Source organism: Mus musculus, chromosome 18 (assembly GCF_000001635.26).
Source record: "Mus musculus strain C57BL/6J chromosome 18, GRCm38.p6 C57BL/6J".
Taxonomy (NCBI): domain Eukaryota; kingdom Metazoa; phylum Chordata; class Mammalia; order Rodentia; family Muridae; genus Mus; species Mus musculus.
In genome coordinates this window covers 63,001,815-63,026,032 of record NC_000084.6, presented here as the reverse complement: position 1 = coordinate 63,026,032, position 24,218 = coordinate 63,001,815, and the positions used below count along the sequence as shown (strand labels likewise).

Genomic DNA, 24,218 nt, shown 5'->3' with positions numbered 1-24,218 from the left:
TGCCATTGGCTTGAACAGTCATGTTCCCAAGTCAACGATACCGCATTTAGAGTCCATTTGGAAACGCTCCCTCTTAATGTCACCGGCTGTTTTAAACATCTTCAAGTGTTTATAACCATCTCCCTTAATCAGGGTTTCTATTCTGCACAAAACATGATGACCAAGAAGCAAGTTGAGGAGGAAAGGGTTTATTCAGCTTATACTTCCACATTGCTGTTCATCACCAAAGGAAGTCAGGACTGGAAGTCAAGCAGGTCAGGAAGCAGGAGTTGATGCAGAGGCCATGGAGGGATGTTTCTTACTGGCTTGCTTTCTTATAGAACCCAAGACTACCAGCCCAGGGATGGCACCACCCTCAATGGGCCCTCCCACCCTTGATCACTAATTGAGAAAATGCCTTACAGCTGGACCTCATGGAGGCATTTCCTCAAGGGAGGCTCCTTTCTCTGTGATAACTCCAGCTTGTGTCAAGTTGACACACAAAATCAGCCAGTACACCATTCTCATGTTCAGATAACAAGTTTGATCTTTTGTCCAAACAGCAGTCATCCTTAGTCGAGTCATATGTACAATCTGTAGATTGGGATGGCTAATATTTTCACACCACATAAGGCAACTGACTCAGATATAGCACACAAAGAGGAAATCCAAAGTGTCCTGAACTTTAGATGGCCATAGCTCATTGGACGACCTGGCCTCTGGTCTTTCCAGTTAGTCCCATGGTAGTTATTACTGTAGAACAATACAGTGTGAAATTGGGAGTGCTCTAAAGGAAAAATCAATTGGGAAGACTTTCCTGATTCTAAAATAGATAAAATGAAAAAGATACTGTTATGAGGACACACTGTAACAGTCCAGTAACATTTACATTTGGCATAGTCAGAGAACATATCTCACATCAAACGATTAGGTAAGGCAGCTATTCTGTATAAATATTGCTCCTAGAAGAATATTTCGGAAGCATATTTGTTAGCTTATAGTATATTTATTACTATTTATAATTTAAATCGAAGAAATACACCAAATTTGATGCACAAGGCAGCTGATGAGTTTTTCCTGATACATAAAGTTGTCTCAGAATGGTTTCTGCTATATATTCCAAATTGTGGGTCGTTTGAAGTTAAACTGTAATTTCTTGACGATTACACTTTAATTTGGACTACAGCACCTGTATCACATATGCCGTATGAAAATGTTTATTGATGAATTCAGTTAATAGTAATTTAATGTAATCACCGTCTTAACAACTTCATGATGACCGAGGATGCTCCAGTCACAGAATTAAGGCTTTTTTTTTTCTTTTTTGTTATATTTTCAATTTGGGAGTAATCCACTCGGTAGAGAATTCTTCAGAATTATCCTAAGGAGTAGAGGGGACATTTATGTGTCTTCTGTTTTGAGCTGTTGACTTCTGTATAAGGAAATACGCCATGCCTTCACCTTCTGTAATTCTGCCTTTTAGGAAATTCAGCCAGAACCTGGTGGCACAGCTTTGGTACTTTGTGAAGTGTGTGTACTTTGGGCTGTCTGCCTATCAAATCCGCTGTGGCTACCCAACCCGTGTGCTCGGGAACTTCCTCACAAAGAGCTACAATTACGTCAACCTCTTCTTGTTTCAAGGGTGAGGACACTGTCTTGCCTGTCACCCGTGGAGGGGACGAGATGGGAAATTGGTGTGTGTCTTCCACAAGGAAGCAAGGGCGTAAGGCACCCTGAAGCTCTTACAATGTTGGCAACACTCACTGAGTACCTGCCAGGTAGTCTCCCTAGAATTACCCAGACTTGGATCATTTTCACGATAGGAACTTGCCTACTTACCATGATAATGTTTGGGGATTAAAAAGTACAAATATCCCTCTTGCCGAAGCTCCGGGATCACCAAAGGAGAGCATGGCAGAAAGGTTCTAAAAGCCAGAGGCAGTGGGTGTCTACAACAAAACAGTATTTTCTGGACACAGCAAGGCAGTTGTACCTATGAGCTCACCACAATTGTAACAGCAGTATGCACAAGACCCAAATAAGATCAGCCCAGACAATGTCTCAGCTTGGAGCAAGAGCACGGGTCCCTTAGCTGAGTTGCTATTGGCAATTGATGACAACTGGGAGACTAAGACTAAGTTTTCTTCAAGGGTGTGGGTCCTGGGAGACTACCCATGCTCCAGTAGATGATTTTAAACACACGCTTATAGAGACTGCACTAAGTTGGCTCCATGAGTTTAAAAATGAAACAACTCATGGAATTGGGTGGGAAAAATTCGATGATACAGAGGAGGAATTATAGGGGAGGAAATGAAAGGTGAATTAGATGAAATCACATTATACGCAAGTGTGGATTTCTCAAGCAATAAGACAGGGAGTGAAGTAAACATATCTAGTCCTTAAGCATGAATATATTTCTGGACATAATAAAACAGAATGATGGACGGGAATCTGAACCATCCCAGAATGCACCTGGAGTTCTTTGCGTACAAGGAACTCATCCATGAAGAACCCTAGGTGGCCCCGTGCTGCCTGTTTCTGGTGGTTAGCTCATCAAACAAGCTACAGTACTTCCTCCACATGATGGTTTCCATAGTAGCATACCCTGGTATTCCTGCAAAAGTTACACCACGTTTTAAGAGGTAAGGTAGCTGTAGGCAGAGCTGGTGCCTCCATGGCGCTAGCCCCGAGTCCTGGTGATAGTTCAGAAGAAAGGTTGGGCCCACTCCGATGTTGTAATCAGTCACATGTTCCACCCTAGGCCTGGGCCTGATGTTTTCCCCCAGGGATTTGCTTACTATTTAGTCTGTAGAGCTGAAGTAGCCCAGGGCAGGGGGTCTGCATTATAACAAAACTGCTGTGGGGATCTTAGAATATGCCCAGCTTCCCAGCCTGAGAGAAACCCTTTACGTTCAAAGACCAGTGAATAGTCCTCAGAGCCTTCTGGAGCTTAGGCTAGCCCATTCCTCAATACAACTTAGGCTAGCCCATTCCTCAATACAACTCAACTCAAAAACCATAGGCTTGGGCCGAAGCAGTTAGACTTGTTAACCCAACAAGCCACCGATGGTGAGTCCTTTCTCTGGCTCCAGCGACACTGCCTGGTCCTTCTGCCTTCCCCCATTTGCTCTCATCTTAACCAGGTGTACACTCTACTGATTCATCCATCAGCAAAGCCACAGTAACTCAAATAGCCTCTGCCCAACTGATTTTTTTTAATACAAACACATGTGAGAGAAACAGAATCAACTTCAATATTCTTTGACGACGAAATCCCGGTGAGTTACACTGTCGAAGAAAACAGGAGTGAAAACTCTCAGTCCGTATGGTCAATGTATAACGTGGAGCAGTTGTGTTCCCAGTTGGGTTTCACTGTGAGGGTCACCTTGAGAGTTTTTCTTAACTGATAATGCTTTACACAGATTGTGGCACGACCTCCTGGGGTGAGGTATACAGTGGGACCATCCTCCAAATGTCTGTCCGTCTGACCAGCTGTGGTTCCCGGCAGGTTCCGCCTGGTCCCATTTCTGACTGAGCTGCGGGCTGTGATGGATTGGGTGTGGACAGATACAACCCTGAGCCTCTCCAGCTGGATTTGTGTGGAGGACATTTACGCGCACATTTTTATCTTAAAGTGCTGGCGAGAGTCGGAAAAGGTAAAGAGCAGATGGAAGTGCCTCTGTCCTGCCTGCCGCCCTCGAGCGCAGGTCTGTTACAAGATTAACATGGATACTGCATGGCTTGTGGCCAGATGGATGGAGGCAGGGGACACAACCTGCCGTGAGCCAGAAATACAACACTGATTTCCAACCCAATACGGTTGGAGGTTTTAAAGTCATTGTTGCTGTCGTTGGCAACAGCATCCAGATGTTGGTATGGGAACTTTAAACTCTCTGTTAAAGAAAATGTTATTCTATTAGGTGTCTATTAAGTTTAAATATAGATTAGCTTTATTGGATATTCTTAAAGGTCATTGGATGGAACCAGGATATCTGGTATATTGGTGTATATGATGCATACATATATAATGTATATGATGTATACATTATATTGTGTAGATATGGTGACAGAAACATACAACCAACATTAGCCAAAGCCTGTCTTACCTCAGAGAGGTCTCTTTGGAAGAGGCTCTTATAATGTGCCTAACATCTACAGTGCATCCCCAGCTTCCCCTGGCCAGAGAGCTCTACCGTTAGTCAGGAGGCACATTTGTTTATGGGGTTTATGGAATTGAAGGAGCTTGTTAGTGCACACTTCCACACTGCCACTAAAGAATTGCTCTAAACTTTTAGGGACTTCAGCTTGAGCTGAGCCCGAAATTTGTGGCTTTGATGCCAAAAAAAAAAAAAAAAAAAGAATGTCAGGACTTTGCCATGAAGCAGGGCTGGAGATTTCTGTTAAAGAGCAAGAAATATACTCAGAAGAACGTAAGAGAGAGACCCAAGATGGCACACTTTAAACAGATGCTTTGCCGGAGAGCACCTCCTGGAACTCACCAGGAGGAAGGGAGGCTCAAGATCTATCGTGAGCTTTGGGACAGCTTGGCACCCAGCTGACTGGGATGAGGTTTCTGCCCCATGTCGGAACAAGGTAGAGAGGAGTCAGGACTAAGTGTGAGTTCTCCAGGGCTGAGAGGGAACCACTCATCCTTACCTGAGCCTCCCTCCTGCACCCTCTCTCAGGCACCTGCTAAGTCTTGCTAAACCCTTGTGTTGCAGAGATACCCTCAACCCAGGGGTCAGAAGAAGAAGAAAGCCGTGAAGTACGGCATGGGCGGCATGATCATCGTCCTTCTCATCTGTATCGTCTGGTTTCCTCTGCTCTTCATGTCTTTGATCAAATCTGTCGCAGGGGTTATCAACCAACCCCTGGATGTGTCCGTCACAATTACCCTGGGAGGTTATCAGGTGATCTAGCTTTCTTCCATGTTCCAGAACTTTTCCTAATGCAGCATCTATGCATGAGAGCCCTGACTAGGATGTGGAGTGATGGTTCGCAACACCAGAGCCTTGATCTAAATGTTCACCGATCAGCAGACTTGTGTTATAATGAAGGAAAGTGTAGGAACTTGGAGGCAGGGTAGTTCCATTTGCTGAGGCTATGCAAGGCCCTGGGTTTGATCTCTAGCACGGTAAGCAGTAACAGCAACCACCACCAGCAACGACAAGCCAAGAGTGGTCCGTTCGTTTTGAGCACAGAACTTCTCAGTGCAAAAGGAGCTCTCTGAAGCTAACTGCCTCTGCAGCATCAGTAGTATACAACTGTGGAAATGTGTCTTTTATCCCCCATGCCGGGAAGTGTCACGTGATGCTGACCTGTACCCTGTACCTTTGTTTTCCAGCCTATCTTCACAATGAGCGCCCAGCAAAGCCAGCTGAAAGTTATGGATAATTCAAAGTATAATGAATTTCTAAAATCTTTCGGCCCCAACAGTGTAAGTAATGTATGCCAAACTCTCTGAAGACCACCGCATAGGCTCTCTTGCCGCTTGTCGGGTGGCTGGGTGGCTTTGCTTGTGCCTCCTGGTGCTGAGCAGATCGTCAGCCACACATGGCACCTGGCTTCCCACCAACTACTTTGACAATATTAGAAAGCATAAGTGATAGCAAACACAAGCTTAATTAATTTTAACAAAAGTTCAGCATGGTTTTACTCATTTAAACAAATGCATACAGTTTTTAAACTGTAGTAGTATTGATCTTTCATTGGCCTGCCTGTTCTGGGAACCTTGAGTTAAGAAATGAATTCAAACTATGGGAAAGTGCTGGGTGGGTACTTGCTTAAGAGCCTGTTGTTTTTGATAGCAGAAACTAAAGCGATCCGAGTGTTAAAAAACAAAATAAAAACCTGATTGGTGAAGGAAATGATACAAATATATTGCATGGATCTGATTGGATGGGTTCCTAGCAGCCATACTGAAAACAAAGGCCCACACTTCTGACCATATCTATGTTACACCATATCTATGATATGGTTCTGACCATATCTATGTTACACACTTTGCTATCCAGTGAAGATTTCCCAAGCAATTTCTCTTGTAATAAAATGCCTTTAAGGATCCTATGAGTTATATGACAAGTTCTCAAGTAAAACAAAGGTTTTTTTTTTTAAAGAATCTGACTATTATATTTTAAAATGTTAAACCAAAAGAAATGTATCCCTGGGCACATATTACACTGGTGGTATCTGGTGGTCGGATTGTATCTGGTGGTCATCATTTTTCTGTAGTTTGCATTCCAATAGTATAATGACATGGTTTTCCGCATAAAGACAGTTTCACAAGTGATTTATGAAAATTGATCAAGTCATCTGATCTGCTTAAAATATGCCTCAATAGCCATGGCAGCAAAACTAATCCTGACAATCAGCATCCCTTAGGATGGGGCCTAAGTGGATTAAACCTTGTCTCCTGCAAGGAGGCCATGCTTCCTTGGTTCATGGTTTCCATGGCAATGGGGAAACCTGATGTGACTCATGAGGTTCTCCTTTGTTGATTGATAAGGATGGCTAAATACCTGTTGGGCAGGCGGTGGGAGCTGCCTTGGGAACCCAACACGTCGGGCACCCCATGTTCATTTATTCCTAGGGAGACCGCTTGGCGAAAATCAGCTAAAAGAAAGAGCAGTGCTTCCTTTATGAGCATGGTGAACAGATTCCATTTACGTGTGTGTATTTGTGTGCATTCAGGGCGCAATGCAATTTCTGGAGAACTATGAAAGGGAAGACGTAACAGTAGCAGAACTGGAAGGGAACTCGAATTCTTTGTGGACCATCAGCCCTCCCAGTAAGCAGAAAATGATACAGGAGCTCACCGACCCCAATAGTTGCTTCTCTGTTGTTTTTTCATGGAGTATCCAGAGGTAGTTACTGTGTTTCCATGCATCCTTCCCTTTTCCTAACCTTACCTCAGGCTGGGGGAGAAACCAGAAGCACCGCTCACAGGGGCTTGATGCTCAGTCACTTGCCATTGATGTTGAAATTCACAGTTTGTTTATGAAATATGGCTTTCCTAGGAACCAATGACCTGAGTAAAGTGTCTTGTTTTAATTGTTTTGGTCTTCTTTTAATTGTTTTGGGTTCTTTCTTTCTTTGTTTCTTGTTTTTTTTTTTTTTGTGGGTGGGGTGGAAGTGGGAGGGTTGTTTGCTTGTGTGTTTCTTTTAGGAGGGGACAGCAATGAATGAAATTTGCTAGTAAGACAGAAAAGTAGCGAATGGAAAGAATGGTTTAGAAAATAAACAGTGCCGTGTGTCCTGAGAGCTCCACAGAAGTTTAATCTGAGAACCAGAGGACCACAGTGTTTGAAGACTTGGACACTCCCACCCCCACCCCTGCTCCAATGGAGATCTGTTCTGTGGGTGTGAGATTTGAGTCCTAGAAACAGGAGACCCAAATGAAGTCCCACGCACTCCCCACCAGAGCCAAGCCTGAGCACATGGCCTGACTTGGCTTTTGTTTGGATAAATTGTGTCTTGCTGAAGGTTTTTGCATCCAGACATTTCACCTGGTGCTTTAGTCGGGTGCATTTGGAGTTCTCAGCACAACAGAACAGAGTTACTTAGTTTCCTTTATCAGTTTTAAAAACCAGAACCCCAGGTGGTCCACCTGCAGAAAAACACAACTTGAACTTCGTGGTTTTTTTTAAAAAATCATAGTAGCTCAACCTATGATTCTAACAATGAGAAGGTGGAGGCAGGAGAATTTCCATGAGTTGGAGAGCAGCCTGAGCAACACATTGCAGCTAGTCCTGTACTACTGAGTGAAACCTTGCAAAAAACAAACAAACAAACAAACAAACAAAAAAACTAGCAAAAATGAAGGAACCATGACAAGTTCAGAGGAAATCTTAGGATCTAAAATGAACTCACAAGAAAATTGGAAAATGCTATTTCCAAGAGGTCGTTCAGAATGCTCTCTGTAACCTCATTTTCTCCTTAATGTCTCCAATCCCTCAATTCCAATTTGTACCAGTGGCTATAAACTTGGCTTCTATCCTTTGTTATGAAGAGCCACCAATCCCAACAACAAGAAGAGAAATCACTTCTGATTAGACACTGTTTGTTTGTTTGTTTTTGTTTTTGTTTTTGTTTTTTAAACCTGGCTCTGCTGGTCATCATAGAGACTGACATCCCTGGTGTCTGAAATTCCTAACACCTGCTGCTTGGTCCCCTGTTCTGTCTTATGTATGGGATTGTGGTCTCCCTCAGTCTTATTACTTTGGCTCTTAAAAGGGTGGAGATGGAGGTAGGGTGGCCGGGAAGGTTGGAATGGAAAAATCTGGCCCCACTGAAAAGGCCATGAGATACAAAAGTGAGACCAATGTCTATGAATCTCTCTTCTGGACTGCAAAGCAATCGCTAACATTAAGCTTTTTTTTTCCCTCATTCCTTCTTTCACAGAAACATGACTTTGGGTGCAAAAGCCGAAATAGCAACGGATAAGCTTTCTTTCCCTCTTGCGGTCGCAACACGGAATAGCATAGCTAAAATGATTGCTGGCAATGACACAGAAAGTTCAAACACGCCAGTGTAAGTTGTGGTACCCTGTGAATACAGCTTTCATCAGAATGCGAGGCTCATGACAAAAACATCTCTGTAGAGATTCCTAAAGTAACCCGGCTTCTTTGAGAATGCAAGTGAGCCTTAATTGTTAGGCTCCATTTTGCGAGAATTAGTTCATGTCAGTTCCCATCACAGGACCCTTTCTCCACTTTCCCTGCTATTCTGCTATTCATATGTTGTTAATGACAGTTAGTGTGGGGCTGGTTCCACGGACATTCCATTCATGGTAAAATATTGGCCTGCCCTCCTCCTAGCACAAAGCACACTCACTGTTCTTCCACTCTCTGTGACCAATGCTCACTGCAAGGCGGCTCTCTCTCTCCCTCAGTCCTTGGGCCCTATTCTCCATCCACTGGGTACCACTGCACTGATTCCCATGTGTCTAGACGTGTAGAAACTCCTCAGGTCCTCCTAGATCTACCTGCCCATCACACCATGAGCTAGTGTTGCTGCATTTCCTGCCCAAAGGTCACTGCCTTAGAAGGGTGGGACAAAGACTTGACTTAAATGATCTAGGCTTTCTGTCCTCATGCCTACTGCTGGATCTAGGCAACCAGTGATTTTCAAAAGAAGGAAACAGGCTGGAGATTGCTTCATAGATTACCACCAGGATTGTCGCCTGCCCTTCACTGCCTCAGTCTCCTGGCTTACCGAGCCCTGACTGACTTTATATCTCCGAGGTCCTATCTGAGTCTAATCACCACAAGCTAAGGACAGACCCCGACCCCTTCCTCTTAGGACTCTTGTCCCAGGGTGGCTGAATGTCAAACTGCCTGAGTGGGGTGGGAAGATAAGCAAGAAGACAATGGGTAACAGACAGTTAGTGGAGAGTGGGGGAAACATGAGCTAAATAAGAACCAACAGAGGACGGATGCCATAGACCAAAACTGACAGAGCATCCCACATGTCCACTGGGAGCTTCCCCAGCTTTGGACTCTAGGCTGCCATGGACCCCTGCTGATGAACTGACCATGAAGTTTACTAGAAGATAGTCATCTGGATTCTTCGCTCCTTGCCTTCATGAGTCCCTGATGTTCAGGAGCTCCTAAAGATCATCAATGCTCCACCCCCACCCCCACCCCCATCCTCACCCCCTCTCCCACATACACACGCTATTTCCAGATAAGAACATGCAGTGAAGCAACTTGTAGGCGACAAACAAAACTTAGGGTCCGTTCTCACACTCGATCTTCACAGGATCAACCATGTATTCTTCTTGACCATAGGCACTTTTGAAATTTAAATAAATAAATAAGTAAATAAATAAGTAAATAAATAAATAAAAGTCCGAAAAGAATTCACCACTGAAGAGAACTGCTAATATATCCTGGCCGGGGAGGTGGGTGGGGGGTGGGGGGGTGGGGGTAGGGGGATGGGGGGTGGGGGGTGGGGAAGTCCTTCTTTCGGTAACAGGTCACACATGTAAGAAAGACCAGCAGCTACTTACCAGCTGCATGTATTGGAAGTTACATGTATGTCTGGATAGAACCCATGGACCCTCAGGTTTAGTGCACTGTGGTTATAATAAAGTCTCATTAATTAAGATGGGTATACAATATATTGTAGTATGAGGGCTTGATCATTATTTGTTATAAGGTCAGAATAACAACAGAAACACCAATCTTAGGTGTGGAGATGACCTACGTTCCTGTCTTTATTTTCTCATGTGCAGGACAATAGAGAAGATCTACCCATACTATGTGAAGGCACCCAGCGATTCAAACTCAAAGCCTATAAAACAGCTTCTGTCTGGTAAGGATGGGAAACCACTTCAGAGCTGAGCAAATCTTGCTTTTTATTCCCTTTTAGAAGTCTGCACTTTGAATACTCATCAAACTGCCTTCTAGTTATGTCTTACTGCACAGTACGAGAACCATAGCCCAGAGCAATCACTGACATGCCTGTAAGCCGTGTTCTTCCTTGCCTTCTCCTCATTGAGCAAAGGCCCTGACTGATCCATACCCATGTTTTATCACTTTGCTTACTTCATTCTCTGAGCAACCAGACTGCTTATGGAGAAGTGTCTCTCTCACACATTGGTAAACGTGATGGTTTCTCCCACTTAAAACAATAAAAACAGCATGAGGAATGCTTGATCAAGCCCCAGGGTTAGCACATACATACCGATAATGGGTTTTAGTCTTTGAACTTTTCTAGAATAAGAGTGATGGGGGGAAGCTGTTGCTTTGGGTGACAGAGATATGCCCCACGATACTCCTGTTAATCAGACTGCATACCTGTATAACACTTATGTATAGCAGTATACTCCACTGAACCTGGTTACTAGCCAACAAGTTTCATCTGGGTTCAGGTGACTCTGACGTTGGTGTGATGACAACTTTGTATCAGTCCATATCCTGTCACGGAATGACTGTATTTTACTTAGAATTGTTTGACTTCATCTCCTGAAGTCACTGGTCCTTTTGATGATGGTGAAGTACAGTGCAGGTACCCAGTGTGTGTTCATTCACCAATCTGGATGAGGCACTCTGCACTAGGCACCAGGCACCATGGTGGGTACTGGAGACTGGGCTCCATGATGCTCACATTCGGCTGGTGAGCAATTAAGATCTTCCATGGAGATGGCCATAGTGAGTCAAAGCCACCAATGCACCAACAATTCCTCATCAACAAGAAATGAGCATGCTGTTGTAAGTAACTCAAAAGTGCATGGGGAGATTTTGTATCTCCCTTTAAAACAGAAATGGTGATAAGTGTTTTAGCCTGAGCCAACAAATGGATCCTTCACAAGTGACCACGTGATTTGTCAAGCTCCTCCCTGCTACTGTTTCAATAGATTGCCTCCCTACTGGCCATCTGAAAGAGCAGATTAAACCCAACCCAGTGGATGCTCCTGAGGACGATGTTTCCCCTCCTTAATAAACATCTTATATCACAAGGTCCTTCTTCCTTCTCTGCAGGTTCAAAGAGAACCGTGTCCTCTCTCCTTTTCCAAGGCTAGTCCCTCTCCACGCTCCACTCCCAGCCCCCTGTCTTCCAGCCTGCAATATCATAGAATTCCATCCACCCCTTTACAGATCCTTCCCTCCCTTCCACTCAGCCACTGTCACCATAGGCATGTATAGCACTAACTGATAGTTAACTTCAGTGTACATCTGAAGAGACCGATACCTAAGGTATGGGTGACACATTGGAGCACATACTCAGTAAACCTAGATCCAGACCTAAAACTCTCTCAACCCAGGGCAGGATGGTCCTGCTTGTGACTGTCTCTGGTCTTGAATACCATAGTTATTACTCTTCAAGAAAGTTGTCCTTGATTAATCATAGTCTTACTTGACAAAGAGTTTATCTTTACTGAGTTTCTACCATTCATCTTTCTTTGTCCATCTGCTCATACATCACCCCACATAGCCATCTATCCATCCATTTACCCACCCACCTACTCATCCTTTTACCTACTCATCCATTCACAATCTAACTATTTACCTACACACCCAGACAGCAATCCATACACTTACCCATACACACATCAATTCAGCCACCTACCCATCCACCACCCATTTACCCACACATCCACCCATCCATCCATCCATCCATCCATCCATCCATCCATCCACCTACTCACCTACACATACATCATCCATTTCTCCACATGCCCATCAATCTACCCATTTGTGTGTTCCTCCATCCAATAGTTATTCAGTTACCCATCCATATATTCCTCCATCCAAAAGTCACTGTTCTATAGTCCTAAAAATCAAAACTCCTACCATGAAATATTGATGACCCATTCCCCACAGTTAGAGTATACCTGTTTGTCCCTGCAAATGCAAGGAAGAAATCCTAGGAAAATCTACTCTGTGGAACGCCAAGCTTCTATTTACCCTGTCTCTTGTTCCTCCTCTAGCTTTTTCTTTATGCACCAACAAGAACAACCACTGACCAAACTATGGGTGTTATAGCTACCTCAAACAAGAAGGCGCCATTGAAGTTCTCTATACTCCCATGTCTTTGAAATCAGGGCTCACTGCTTTTAGAGTTTTGGTTTTTTGGTTGTTGATTTCTTGTTTTGTTTTATTTGCTATCAGTTTTTCCTAAAAGGAACACCCCACACCCTCCTGCTACCTATTGGAGTCAGCAAAACTTGGCTCTTGTGCTATTTCTTCTTTAAGCACTTACAGATTCCACCATCAAAGTGACTCTCTCCAAAGGGATAGATCTTGACAATCCTGGCCCTGCGCAAGTTGTCACATGGCCATAATCGTGTACACAGTCTTTTCCTATTAGAATAAGGAACACTATTATGTGTCATTCTAGAAACCTTCACCAAGTGGTATAGTTAATGCCTTCCTCCTAGTGAGATACTTGGGAAGTGCTGGCACTATAAATGGATCAGTTGCACCAAAGATTGATGTTGCAGATCTGGGCAAACACTCTTATCTCTGGAAAGATTAGCTTAGCCTCTTAGAGGGTGGACCCTCATCACTCTCTGTGGTTAGGCTGTTCTACACATGTGCGACAGTGACAGAACTCTCATCTGAGCATTCTTGGTGCCCACTTTCTCTCCACTTACCTTTGCCATGTCCCTGTGCCTCTCACGTTCTGGAATTGCATACTACATGTCAACTGGGTTTTGCCATCTGGGAACTTGTAATTTGCATCAAGTCCTGAGACCCTCATGCTGCCTTCATTTTTTGTCTTTCTCCCCTTCCAGAAAATAATTTCATGAATATCACCATCATTTTGTTCAGAGACAATGTCACAAAGTCCAATAGTGAGTGGTGGGTTCTCAACCTGACCGGAAGTAGGATATTCAACCAGGGGTCCCAAGCCTTGGAACTGGTGGTCTTCAATGACAAAGTCAGCCCTCCAAGTCTAGGCTTCTTGGCTGGCTATGGGTAAGGTGTCATATAATGATTAACAGTTCTAATATCTGAATACTGTGAAGTTGGAATAGCTGCGTTTTCCCTCCTAGGGGTTGAGTTGTGTTTCTACACTATTAAAAGCCACAAAGCAATGGTCTTTCATTTCAAAACACAGGGACAAGAGGTCCAAAGACTGCCTTCCATGTTATGGCATGGTTTCATGCCATTTGGTGTAATGTACCACTGTTGGACTTACATTGCAAATGGAGCAAATAGACACTACAGTTTTGAACAGATCCAGACCACGTCACCTTCTGGTGCTTAAATACCACAATCCAATCCAATCTAATCTATAGTCACCCATAAGATACAAGTACACTTTTCATGTTACATTTTTCAGAATTAACCACATAAAATTCCATCCAGCATTTCATTATTTAAAGTCAACCTTGCTGGGCAGTGGTGGCACATACCTTTAATTCCAGCACTCAGAAAGCAGAGGCAGGCAGATTTCTGAGTTCGAGGCCAGCCTGGTCTACAGAATGAGTTCCAGGACAGCCAGGACTATACAGAGAAACCCTGTCTCAAAAAAACCCAGAGAGAGAGAGAGAGAGAGAGAGAGAGAGAGAGAGAGAGAGAGAAGGGGAGGGGAGGGGAGGGGAGGGGAGGGGATGGGAGGGGAGGGGAGGGGAGGGGAGGGGAAGGAAGAAAGATCTCAGGACAGGATTATCAGAGGGGAAAGAGCTACTTTGAAAGGAGTATGTGCAATTGTGTTTCTACACCTTGTGTTGGATTTTGTCAAAACATAGACAACGTGTCTTTCTAACCATCTTCATCATTTTCTCCTTGCTGTCTCTTTCAGTATCATGGGATTGTATGCATCTGTTGTCCTTGTAATTGGGAAATTTGTTCGTGAGTTCTTCAGTGGGATCTCTCATTCCATCATGTTTGAAGAGCTTCCAAATGTGGACAGAATCTTGAAGTTGTGCACAGATATATTCCTCGTGAGGGAGACAGGGGAGTTGGAACTGGAGGAAGACCTCTACGCCAAGTTGATATTCCTGTACAGGTCACCAGAAACCATGATCAAGTGGACTAGAGAAAAAACAAACTGATCACTTAAGACCTGGACTGCAAATAAAGCTAACATTTGAATTTTTTTTTTTTTAAGAAAAGCACAATACTCTAAGAGCTAAGCATTTCTAGTTGGGCGGCAACCATTTCTCTTCTGACAGGTGGCTGAAAGAAGTTGATTTTCTTGTTCATGCAAGTCACCTCACACAAGAAGGCGCTGTTGAAGTTCTCCGTACTCCCATGTCTCTGAAATCAGGGCTCATTGCTTTTAGAGTTTTGGTTTTTTGTTTTTTGGGTTTTTGTTTTGTTTTGTTTTTGTTTGTTTGTTTGTTTTTAGTCAAGAGTATCTTGCATTCTTAATCAGTTATGGGAAAGGTTCCAGTAGTGTCCCTTCCCTTGGAGAAAGGCACCTGTGTCTAACTCTGCAGGGTCCTCACCTTTCCTGGCGTCATGGTCAACGTGCAACACATAGCTCTTCTCACCGCTGGGGCAACTGCTGAGCAGAGACCCCACGAACCCTCAGCACACTCCAGATGTGCAGCAGCAATAGGAGGCAGCAGCACTGCCTGAGTTTCAAGAGGAAAGAGGGGACCCTGGACCCAGAAGATGTGGCTGGAAGGACAAGCCTCATTCTAAGCAAAAAGATAACATTAGTGATACTCCTACTGCCTTATCTCAACTGAAGACTGGTAAGAAATCTTTCTATTGAACACCAGTGACTTCTCAGGAAAAAAAAAAAAACACTCAGCAAAGCAACTACGTGGACACCTCTGCTTGTGAGGTCGGGTGGTAACCACTCTAGGTAGTGGTGATCATTCTGCTTCGGATGGCTCCTGTTGCCACAGCAACAGGACAGCAGTGATCAGCTAAGCCTGATGGGAACACCTCGGCTTTGTAACTTCAGTGACTGAGGCCACAGGGCTCTTCTGCCTCTCCCCATCGCCCCTCCCCACCTCTCCCCATCCCCTCATGCTTCCTCCCATTTCCATGATTTAAGGCAGTGGTTTTTTCCAGTGTGTGACATTTTCCTTGCTGTTTTTCAGGCATATCAAAGAGTTTACATATTCCGATTCACATTTTTACATCTAAGACGGGTTTTTTAAGTTCATAATTATGAAAGAAATATGTATATCGAGCTTGGGGAAATAAAATAATGATGGCCTTTTTTCTTAAATTATTATCATTGGGAATACAACCTCTTCATTGAGATAGCATTGTAGCATGAAAATTTATGATTGAAATGTACTTTTCATTCAATATTAAAAAAAATGCTGTTTCTGAGAAGAATCATTGAATGGGCTAGACTATGTCAAAAACCACTCCTGTGTACTCTGGGTTCAGGACTGACTTAAAATAAAGCACATCTTGCAAAGTCATCCAAGAGTGCTCTATTTATGCATGCCTTCATCTGCTGGTCCTCTGCAAGGAGGAGGTAAAGTGATTGCTCGCGATATAGCATGCTAAGAATCAAAATAAGAGAGCACTTGTCCATTTCCTTTGTCAGATAGGTGCTATGGAGGGACAAGAGCGACAAAGCAATTCACAAAGGGGAAGCACTGACAGTTGCTATGGAAACTTTTTAATAGCAGAGCTCAACTAATTAATGTCTAGCATCTTCTGGAGAAATGAGTAGTATACAGTTGTCCCCATTGAACCACAGCCTCACAACATAAACTGTTACAGTCCACCACGGCAGCCATAAAATCGAGTCACTTAGTAGTAGATCTCTAATGACACCAGGAAACTAGAATTTGCAACTGTCCTATAAGTGGGTCACTTATGAGAGTTTACAAACCTAGCAGCTCACCTTCAGACTCCAAGCCCCTTGCCTTCAACTACTAATGAGAATGCATAAAACCCTCCTGGACCCCAAAGGTTGCTGCTTGGGTGGCTCAGCCAGATAATCTGCTAACTGTCTACGGCATCTCTCTCTTCTCTTCCTGCACAGGGGTAGTTCTGTCATAGTTTGGGATATAGATGTAGAAGAAAGGATGGGGTGTAGGGAATGATTAAGCCTCTGGTACTAGACTCGAACTATCCATAGTCCTCTAGATGCAGTCTTTAACCCTGATATCCAACAGAAAAAGACGATATACCAGTCCAGAGTGAATTCAATGCTGTCTTGAGCAACTTGGTGATGATGCACTGTCTAAACTAAAAGTTAAAAAGCTTAAAATTGTGGCTCAGTGGTAGAATATGAGGCCCTCTTCCAATACTGGATCTCTGAATTCATCTTCATCCAAATGCAAAGAGAATCTTTGATGAAGGTTGAGAGATGCAATAAATTGTGGGTGTAAAGGTAAGTACTTGGGGGGCAGTTTAATAGCTGTCCATTTATCAGAGGAATAGTTTTGAGTTCCCCCTCTAGGGCCTATAATTGTCATGGGTGTTTGGCCCAGTTAACAAACAGTACCAGGCACAAGCTCCACCTTGTCCTCAAATCCAATCAGAAAGTGGTTGGTGACTCCCAAAAGATGAATGCCATTACTGCAGCAATGGACCTATCATACCAGGCTCTTCCCAAAGAGCATTTCTGTTATGTTGGATAGATAGATGAAATTATAGTCCACCAAGCAGATAAAGAGATGCATGGTAGTACTTAATCACAACACCTAATACCTTGCGTAAGAGTCCTCATTTATCAAACGCTCTCCTGGGAGTTAGTCTGTTGTACACTCCAAAACAGATGTGTAGACCTGCCTGGGTGCTGATGTGGATTAAAATTGTTCTCTACTCTCTTCGCCACTATAGCTGATCAGAACAGAATGACATAGCAGTATTCATACAGTACTCATGCAGTATTGTTTTGATAAAGACATGTACAAACCAAAGATTTTTCACATATTAGTGTTTCCTGGAGAAACAGATTAATAGAATGAGTATATATTAAAGGGATATTTATTAGATTGCCTTACACCGTACTGTCTGAAGAGTCCAACAATGGCTATTTAACACTGGACAGTCTGAGAACTTGGAAGCTTCCCAGTCTATGAGTACGCTGGCAGAACCACCCTGGTGCTGAAAGCCTGGAGCCTCTCTGGAGAGCCACTTAAGCCTGAAGAAGAGGAATTCTAAGATCAGCAAAGGCATACAGCAGTAGTGGCAGCAGTAAGGGAGTTGACCTTACATGTAAGACATGAAAGCAATAGATTAAACCCCAAGCTTTAACGCAGACTTCCTTGTACCTGGATTGCTGCAGGAGGATGCCACCTGCATTCAAAGACCCAAATCACAAACAAGTACCACACGTGTTCCCATGGCTTATCCTGTAGTTGATCCCATCAACTAGTTAAAAGGAATGGTTGTTAAAAGAAAGCTTCCAGTTTCAGAGCAAGAAGACATTATAAGGATTCCTGACTATTCCCCCAGGGAAAGAATGCAGGGACTACCAGTTAAATGTCCCCATTCATTCCCAAAGCAACATAGCACCTTCCACTCATGCTCCTTCTGAGATGTGAATGTGTTCAGAAAAGAAAAAATAAGTAAATAGATAAACCAGCCTTGCGCCATCTGGTTTAGCTTTATTGCCTGGATTTTGAGTTGTTTGAGTTGAAGAATTATTTCTTCCTAAAGAAAAGCTGCAGGAGAAGGAGGCTGGTGCCTGGTCCTTGGTGCACAGAGAGTGAGGGTGGAACACCAGAGAGGGAGGATGGAGCCTGGTCCTCATTGAACAGAGCCTGGTTGTTCAATCCTCAGAACTACAAAGGGTGAGGCCATATGCATAAGAAAGACCTTTCTCAGGAAAAGTGATGAAAGCAGACAGTGTGCTTTGCTTTGTGGCTGTGCCTCTTAAGAACAAAAGAAATCAAACCAACTTGGGTATGGAGTAGAGCTTTTACCCCAACACAAGAGAAAAGTCAGGAGCAGATTCTTGACAGGCCTATACCCAGACATTTTCCAAAACTGCTTGCTCAGACATATGGCTGTCTTCCCTTCTGAAACTCCTTCAGTATCTTTCTGTGGAATTTTGGAAAATCTCACATCATATATATATATATACATATATATATATATATATATATATATATATATATATATATATATATATATATATATATATATATACACACACACAGACATACACACACATATGTATGTATGTATATATATATATATATATATATATATATACACACACACACACACACCCATATATGGATTTGTAAGGGAGTTCTCCCTAGCCCTAGGGAATTAGGTTATCTGCCTCAGGTTCCTTCCTAATGCCCTGGGAAGATATCTTCCCAATTATGCTGTAATAGGAACACACTTTCCATGCTGTATCATGCATGTTATATCCCATGGGAACCCAGACTGGATCCCAAAGCCAATACTATAACCTCGAACATTCTTAGTGTTGATTTGTTTTTCCATGATCATGAGACAGTGTGAGGTCTCCAGAGAGCTTCCGTGCTTAAGGTCAGATGAAGGTCACTCTCTCCTGAGAGGATGTGTGGTTTTACTGCAGAAGCAGGGCATCACTATCATTAGGAAGCACCCTTGCTTTACATGTTGAGAGGCTGGAGGACCACATGGCCATTCATTTATTATTCTTGGCTTAGGGTTTTACTGCTGTGAGCAGACACCATGACCAATGCAAGTCTTACAAAGGACAACATTTAATGAGGGCTGGCTTACAGGGTCAGTGGTTCAGTCCATTATTATCAAGACAGGAACCTAGTAGCATCCAGGCAGGCATAATGCAGGAGGAACTGAGAGTTCTACATCTTCATCTGAAGGCTGCTAGGAGGATACTTGCTTCCAGGCAGCTAGGTTGAGGCTATTCAAACCCATCCCCACAGTGACTTACCTACTCCAACAAGGCCACACTTCTTAATAGTGCCACTCCCTGGGCCAAGCACATACAAACCAATGCAGTTCTGTAGGGTAAGAGAATGACTCCCTCATTAGACCTGTTGTTATTTGGACAAAATGAGATTTGGTTATCAGAATCTATGAAAGGAAGTGCCTAGAGTCTGGGTGGTGAATGGAACAGTGACCAATTGCTTCTGAACCTTCGATCCTGTGCCTCAATGTATATAGCAGGTAGAGCAGGGGCAGAACAAATTGTTCTCATTGTGTGTTCTGTGGGAATCTGAGTGCCAAAGTGATACTACTTTAGGGACCAAAGTGAGACCCCATTTGGAGTTGATTTCATACACAAAGTATATGCTAGTTACAGAATTCTATAGAACAAATCACTCCAAATCAAAGGGTCTTAAAATGCCAATTATTTCTCACAGTACCTCTGGTTCAAAAATCTAGGGTCAGCTTGGTAGGTGGTCCTGGCTCAGAGTTTCTGATAAATTCACCAGACCTATGGGGCTGAAGGACCCATTGCGATAAAGGACTCAGACAGCTAGCAGCAAACACGGGCTGCGGTGGAGCCGGTAGCTGTTCCCCCTGAGAACATTCTCTCCATCAAGATACTTAAATGTCTTGGCAAAGCGGTGGTGTAAGATGCCGACCCTTGGTCAGTGGTACTTACTTTGAGATGCCCTCAAGTGAGACACCGAGATGCAGATCGATGCCAAGGCAAGAGGTTTATTTTCCGGTGCATCGTGGTCGACCTTCAATTAGTCCCTCAAGGCAAGTTACTAGAAGGTGACCCCGAATGGCTATTACAAGCTGTTTTTATACTTTTTAGGGGCACAGGTTACATCAACAAGGTTACAGTTCAAACTTATTGGCTAAGCATATTGACCTTTAAATCTATAGGCAAGCAAGCATGACACACATTTGATATCTACCTGGGACTTTCCAAAGGGTCAGATGACTTAGTCGGTACATTCTGAGAATTTTTTTTTACTCAAGGATGTTCCTATGGATGGAGAATGGAACTTGGCCTAGCCTTGACTCCAGGTGGGAGGGGAAAGCTGTAAGGAGTGTGTGGGACTGGAAAAGCCCTTAGGGTCCCTCAGTGGTTGCCTTGTTCCAGGAACCCTGAGAACTATGGCTGGAAGAGCAGTGTTCCTGGTCGCAGGGAGGCACATTCTTTCAGAGCTCTCTTATGGGGTCCACAGGTCACCCATATTCACTATGAGGGAGAACTATATGAGACTTGAAGACAGTGGAAGTCAGCCGCTCCCATGGAGAAACCAGAGCCATTCTGCTAGCTCCCAAAGGAAATGGTAGGGTGCAAGAGGACTAAAGAAAGACCTAAGGTTTTCCTCCTGAGCATGAACTATATAGGACATCATACCGGCTTGGACACATGTCTTTTGTAACTCAAAGCAAGAGAGCACCAAGGAGGAGATGATTCCAAGAGTCCCAACTCCACTTCTGCCAGATCATGGGTTCCTCGGGTGCAGACCTTGGGTGTAGACTCCATGCCACTTATTACGAGAAGTGGCTGAAGGAACAGAAGGTCTTCAAACTGCACCTCCTCAAGGGTATTCCCTAGGTCCATGGTGGTTACAGCTCTCCCGAAGTCAGGTGTGAGGTTCTCCCCAGCTGTTGTAACCCCCGAATTACTGATACTAGAGAGACTTCAGTAGTGTACAGACAGTTTACCTCTGCGTTCCCCACCAGAGGCTCCCAAGGGAAACCCAGACAAACCCAAGAACTGCAAAGTCTGCTGCAACTTGCAAAAGAGTCTTATTTTCAAGTTCGAACTCAGTTTGCCCACCTAGCACTCACTGCATGAATGCTGGCAAGCCACCCTGAGTCCAGAAAACATTGGGTTTATATACAGTGTAGGAATAGTGTGAATATTTACAGAAAAGGGGAGTAGAGGGTGGAAATAGTACTAAAGCAGGAGGGGGGTAATGGGTGCCTGTTCAAAGACTAACTGTCTGTGACCTGATCTCTGTTTACCTTTTACTTTTTCAAAACAGAAAATGGTCTCCCTTGAGCTTGTTATTTCTCTAAGGTCTCAAGGACAGGCACCTGGAGTTCTTATCAGCTGGAGTGTTGGGTATTTTGAAGACACAGAGACGGAGAGAATGCTTGCGGGGGGTGGGGTGGGGGGAGGATGGGAGCCTCTGGCGGGAAACGAAGAGGCCAACTTTCTGTACACTACTGAAGTCTCTCTACTATCAGAAATTCGGGGGTTACAACAGCTGGCAGAAGCAGAGTTGAGGAGAACGTCATACCTGACTTCAGGAGAGCTGTAACTACCATCATCTTTCTCAGCCACCTCTGCCAGCCCCTGATGCCAGCTCTGCCATCCTGGAGAGCAGAGGAGACCGATGTATGGGATAAACTCAGAGTAGTTATGCCAGAACCTGGTGATATAGATGTTCAGGGTTAGACTTGTTCATCTTCTCTTCTTTATTATCCCTGGATATCAGTAAACAATAGGTACCGTGGGGGATGGGGAGGAGGTGGAGAGGGTGGTGGTCACCATTTGTGGTGGTTTGAATGAAAATGGCCCCCACAGACCAGAGGGAGTGGCGTTATTGGAAATGTGCCCGTTCTGGAATAGGTGTGGCTTTGTGGTTGGAAGTGTGCCACAGGGGTTGGACTTTGAGGTTTCTGAAGCTCAGACCAGGTCCAAGCTGACTCTCTCTTCCTGCTACCTGCTGGTTCCAATAGAGAACTCTCAGCTTCAGATAAATACCTTCCTTTATAAGAATTCCCATGGTCATGGTGTCTCTTCACAGCAATAAAACACTGACTAAGAATTGCATGGATCTGTATTCTTGTACTGAGGGTGGAAATATTTATGTTTTGGCTTGTGTGTGTGTGTTTGTGTGTGTGTGTGTGTGTGTGTGAATATGGTATATGTGCAAGTGCATATGCTTGTCTATATAGAGGCCAGAGAACACTAGACATCCATGTACTAGTCTATCCCCCTATTCCTATTCTGGTGAGAGAGCACTGTATCTGGATGTAGGCTGGTAGCCAGCATCTGTAGTGAGCCTTTTGTCTCTGCTTCCAATAACACTGGGGTTACGGGCACATGCAGGTGGCCGCACCTGACCAAGCCAGCTCAGTCAACAGGGTCTCAAGGGAGGGACTAAGGAGTGAAAAGACAAAGACAATTAGACAAACATTATAACATGACTCCAGCCAGTGCTGAAGCTAAAGTGGGTTTATTCTTCTCTAGTCTTCTTTTATACCATTCTAAGTACGTGCAAAAAATAAGGTCAGTTCTAGGGCATAAACAAAGTAGTTAAGGAACAAACAAAGCATAAACAAATAGAGCCAAGGAACGAACAAGGCAATAAACAAAGTTCCATGGTTTTCATCAAGATGGTCAAAATCTTGAACCTACTTCCTAGTCCTAGTCCAAAGTCAAATTCTTTCCAAATTCCTAGAAGGTGGCCCCAAAAGCTCTCCACACATGCCCATCGTTTCCTCATTGCTACTTCATAACTGATTTTGCTACTGTTATGAGTCATAATATTGTTTTCTGTTGGTTAGGTGACCCCTGTGAAAAGGGCATTCAACCCACAAAGGGGTTCTGACCCAGAGGTTGAGAGCCACTGCTTTAGATACTGAGCCTATGGGGGACATTCTCGTTCAAATAATCACACGTGTGTCACTTCTTAGGCAGCTTACTGATGGTACAAGATTCGCCCATGTTCCCATTTCTTGGGCTCAATGATCCACAGTGCTCACTTGTGCTGCCCTGGGAGAGAACTCCCAGGTAACCTGTGGCAGACACACGGCATGGATGAAAAACAATCTTAATCATGTTAAACCAGAATTGGGAGTGTCCCTTCCTTTTTTTAAAATGAAGCCTGCCTTCATAAAGTGTGACTCACATTGTCTTCCGGGGGCAGCTGCTCGATTAAGTGGATCAATACATTGTCTACTGGATTCCAATGACTACTAAATCATGTCTCAAAATCTACAAAGGGTGAAAAGATACGGAACTCAATTGGGCAATAAAAATATTTTAGATTATGTATTGAGAAATTAGCCTCTGCTTCATACAAATCCTTGTTCTACAAAGCATGGTTTATAGAAAACATAAAAAAAAAAGAATCTAAGGAAAAAGATATTAAATGCCATGGCCCAATGCACTGTGAAACTAAAATCTGTTAGAACTGGGGTCTGAGCCTAGAAGACAGGGTTCACACATAAAAGGCCAAATCCCACAGGCTGGAGATGAAGCCATGTCTTCCACATAGCTTTCTCAGCAGCTGTCTATGCTGTAGGCTAACAGTAGCCCTTACTTCCTCATGTTGTCATGTATGCTATGTAGAACTCAATCACATATGTGACATGAAACTCCTGCCATCCCTAAAAGTTTATACAAACGCCAAGTCTGCCCTTTGTCCTGGGGATTGATGGAGAGGGTCCTGGAGGATCTGGCTCTCAGGGTTGTTCTCTGAAGAGGCTCCCCCCTCCCCCCCTCCCCCTCCCCCCCACCCTCCCCCCCACCTCCCACCCTCCCACCCCACCTCCCCCTATCATCCATCTCGGGTGGATCTCTCTTTCCCTATCTTTTACTTTCTCTTAATTACTGAAGCTACCCTCCAGGTTTTAAGTGGACGTTTCTCCTTCCCTTTAAGACCCCATCATATTTGGCTTGTCATTTATTGCATTATCTCTGTCTAATGTTCTCCCTTCTGCTTCAAGACCTGATCATGGCCTTGAGACCTCTGCATTCTAATAAACCTCATTCCTGAAGAGAATTCTATCAGCTTCCTTTCTGAACCCCAGTTGTTTTACTTGTTTTATATTAATAGAGTTCAAGACAAAAAGTGGGGGCTTAGTATTCTCTGTTGTTGTGGCATGAGAGTACAATTGATCAAAGGTCCTGGGTCCCCCATGAGGATGTACAGTTAGCCTGCAACAGCTCCCCATGGGGTGTCACATCCTCAT

At 43.9% G+C, this 24,218-nt stretch overlaps 1 protein-coding gene across 9 annotated transcripts in view; it reads left to right on the top strand.

Annotated features, from left to right (window-relative positions):
• Positions 1 to 15,820, top strand: part of Piezo2 (piezo-type mechanosensitive ion channel component 2) — a 377,504-nt gene extending 361,684 nt beyond the window's left edge. For 8 of the 9 annotated variants that reach the window (XM_006526169.4, XM_006526168.4, XM_006526173.4 and 5 more), the window contains 9 exons: positions 1,463 to 1,621; positions 3,488 to 3,635; positions 4,701 to 4,889; positions 5,324 to 5,416; positions 6,670 to 6,842; positions 8,380 to 8,508; positions 10,214 to 10,293; positions 13,220 to 13,403; positions 14,233 to 15,820. In XM_006526169.4, coding sequence (XP_006526232.1) covers positions 1,463 to 1,621; positions 3,488 to 3,635; positions 4,701 to 4,889; positions 5,324 to 5,416; positions 6,670 to 6,842; positions 8,380 to 8,508; positions 10,214 to 10,293; positions 13,220 to 13,403; positions 14,233 to 14,485 — 1,408 coding nt within the window. In that variant the 3' untranslated portion in view covers positions 14,486 to 15,820. The remainder of the gene's footprint in view (positions 1 to 1,462; positions 1,622 to 3,487; positions 3,636 to 4,700; positions 4,890 to 5,323; positions 5,417 to 6,669; positions 6,843 to 8,379; positions 8,509 to 10,213; positions 10,294 to 13,219; positions 13,404 to 14,232) is intronic. The other variant, XR_386006.4, reaches the window with a different exon arrangement.
• The last annotated feature ends 8,398 nt before the right edge of the window (positions 15,821 to 24,218 follow it).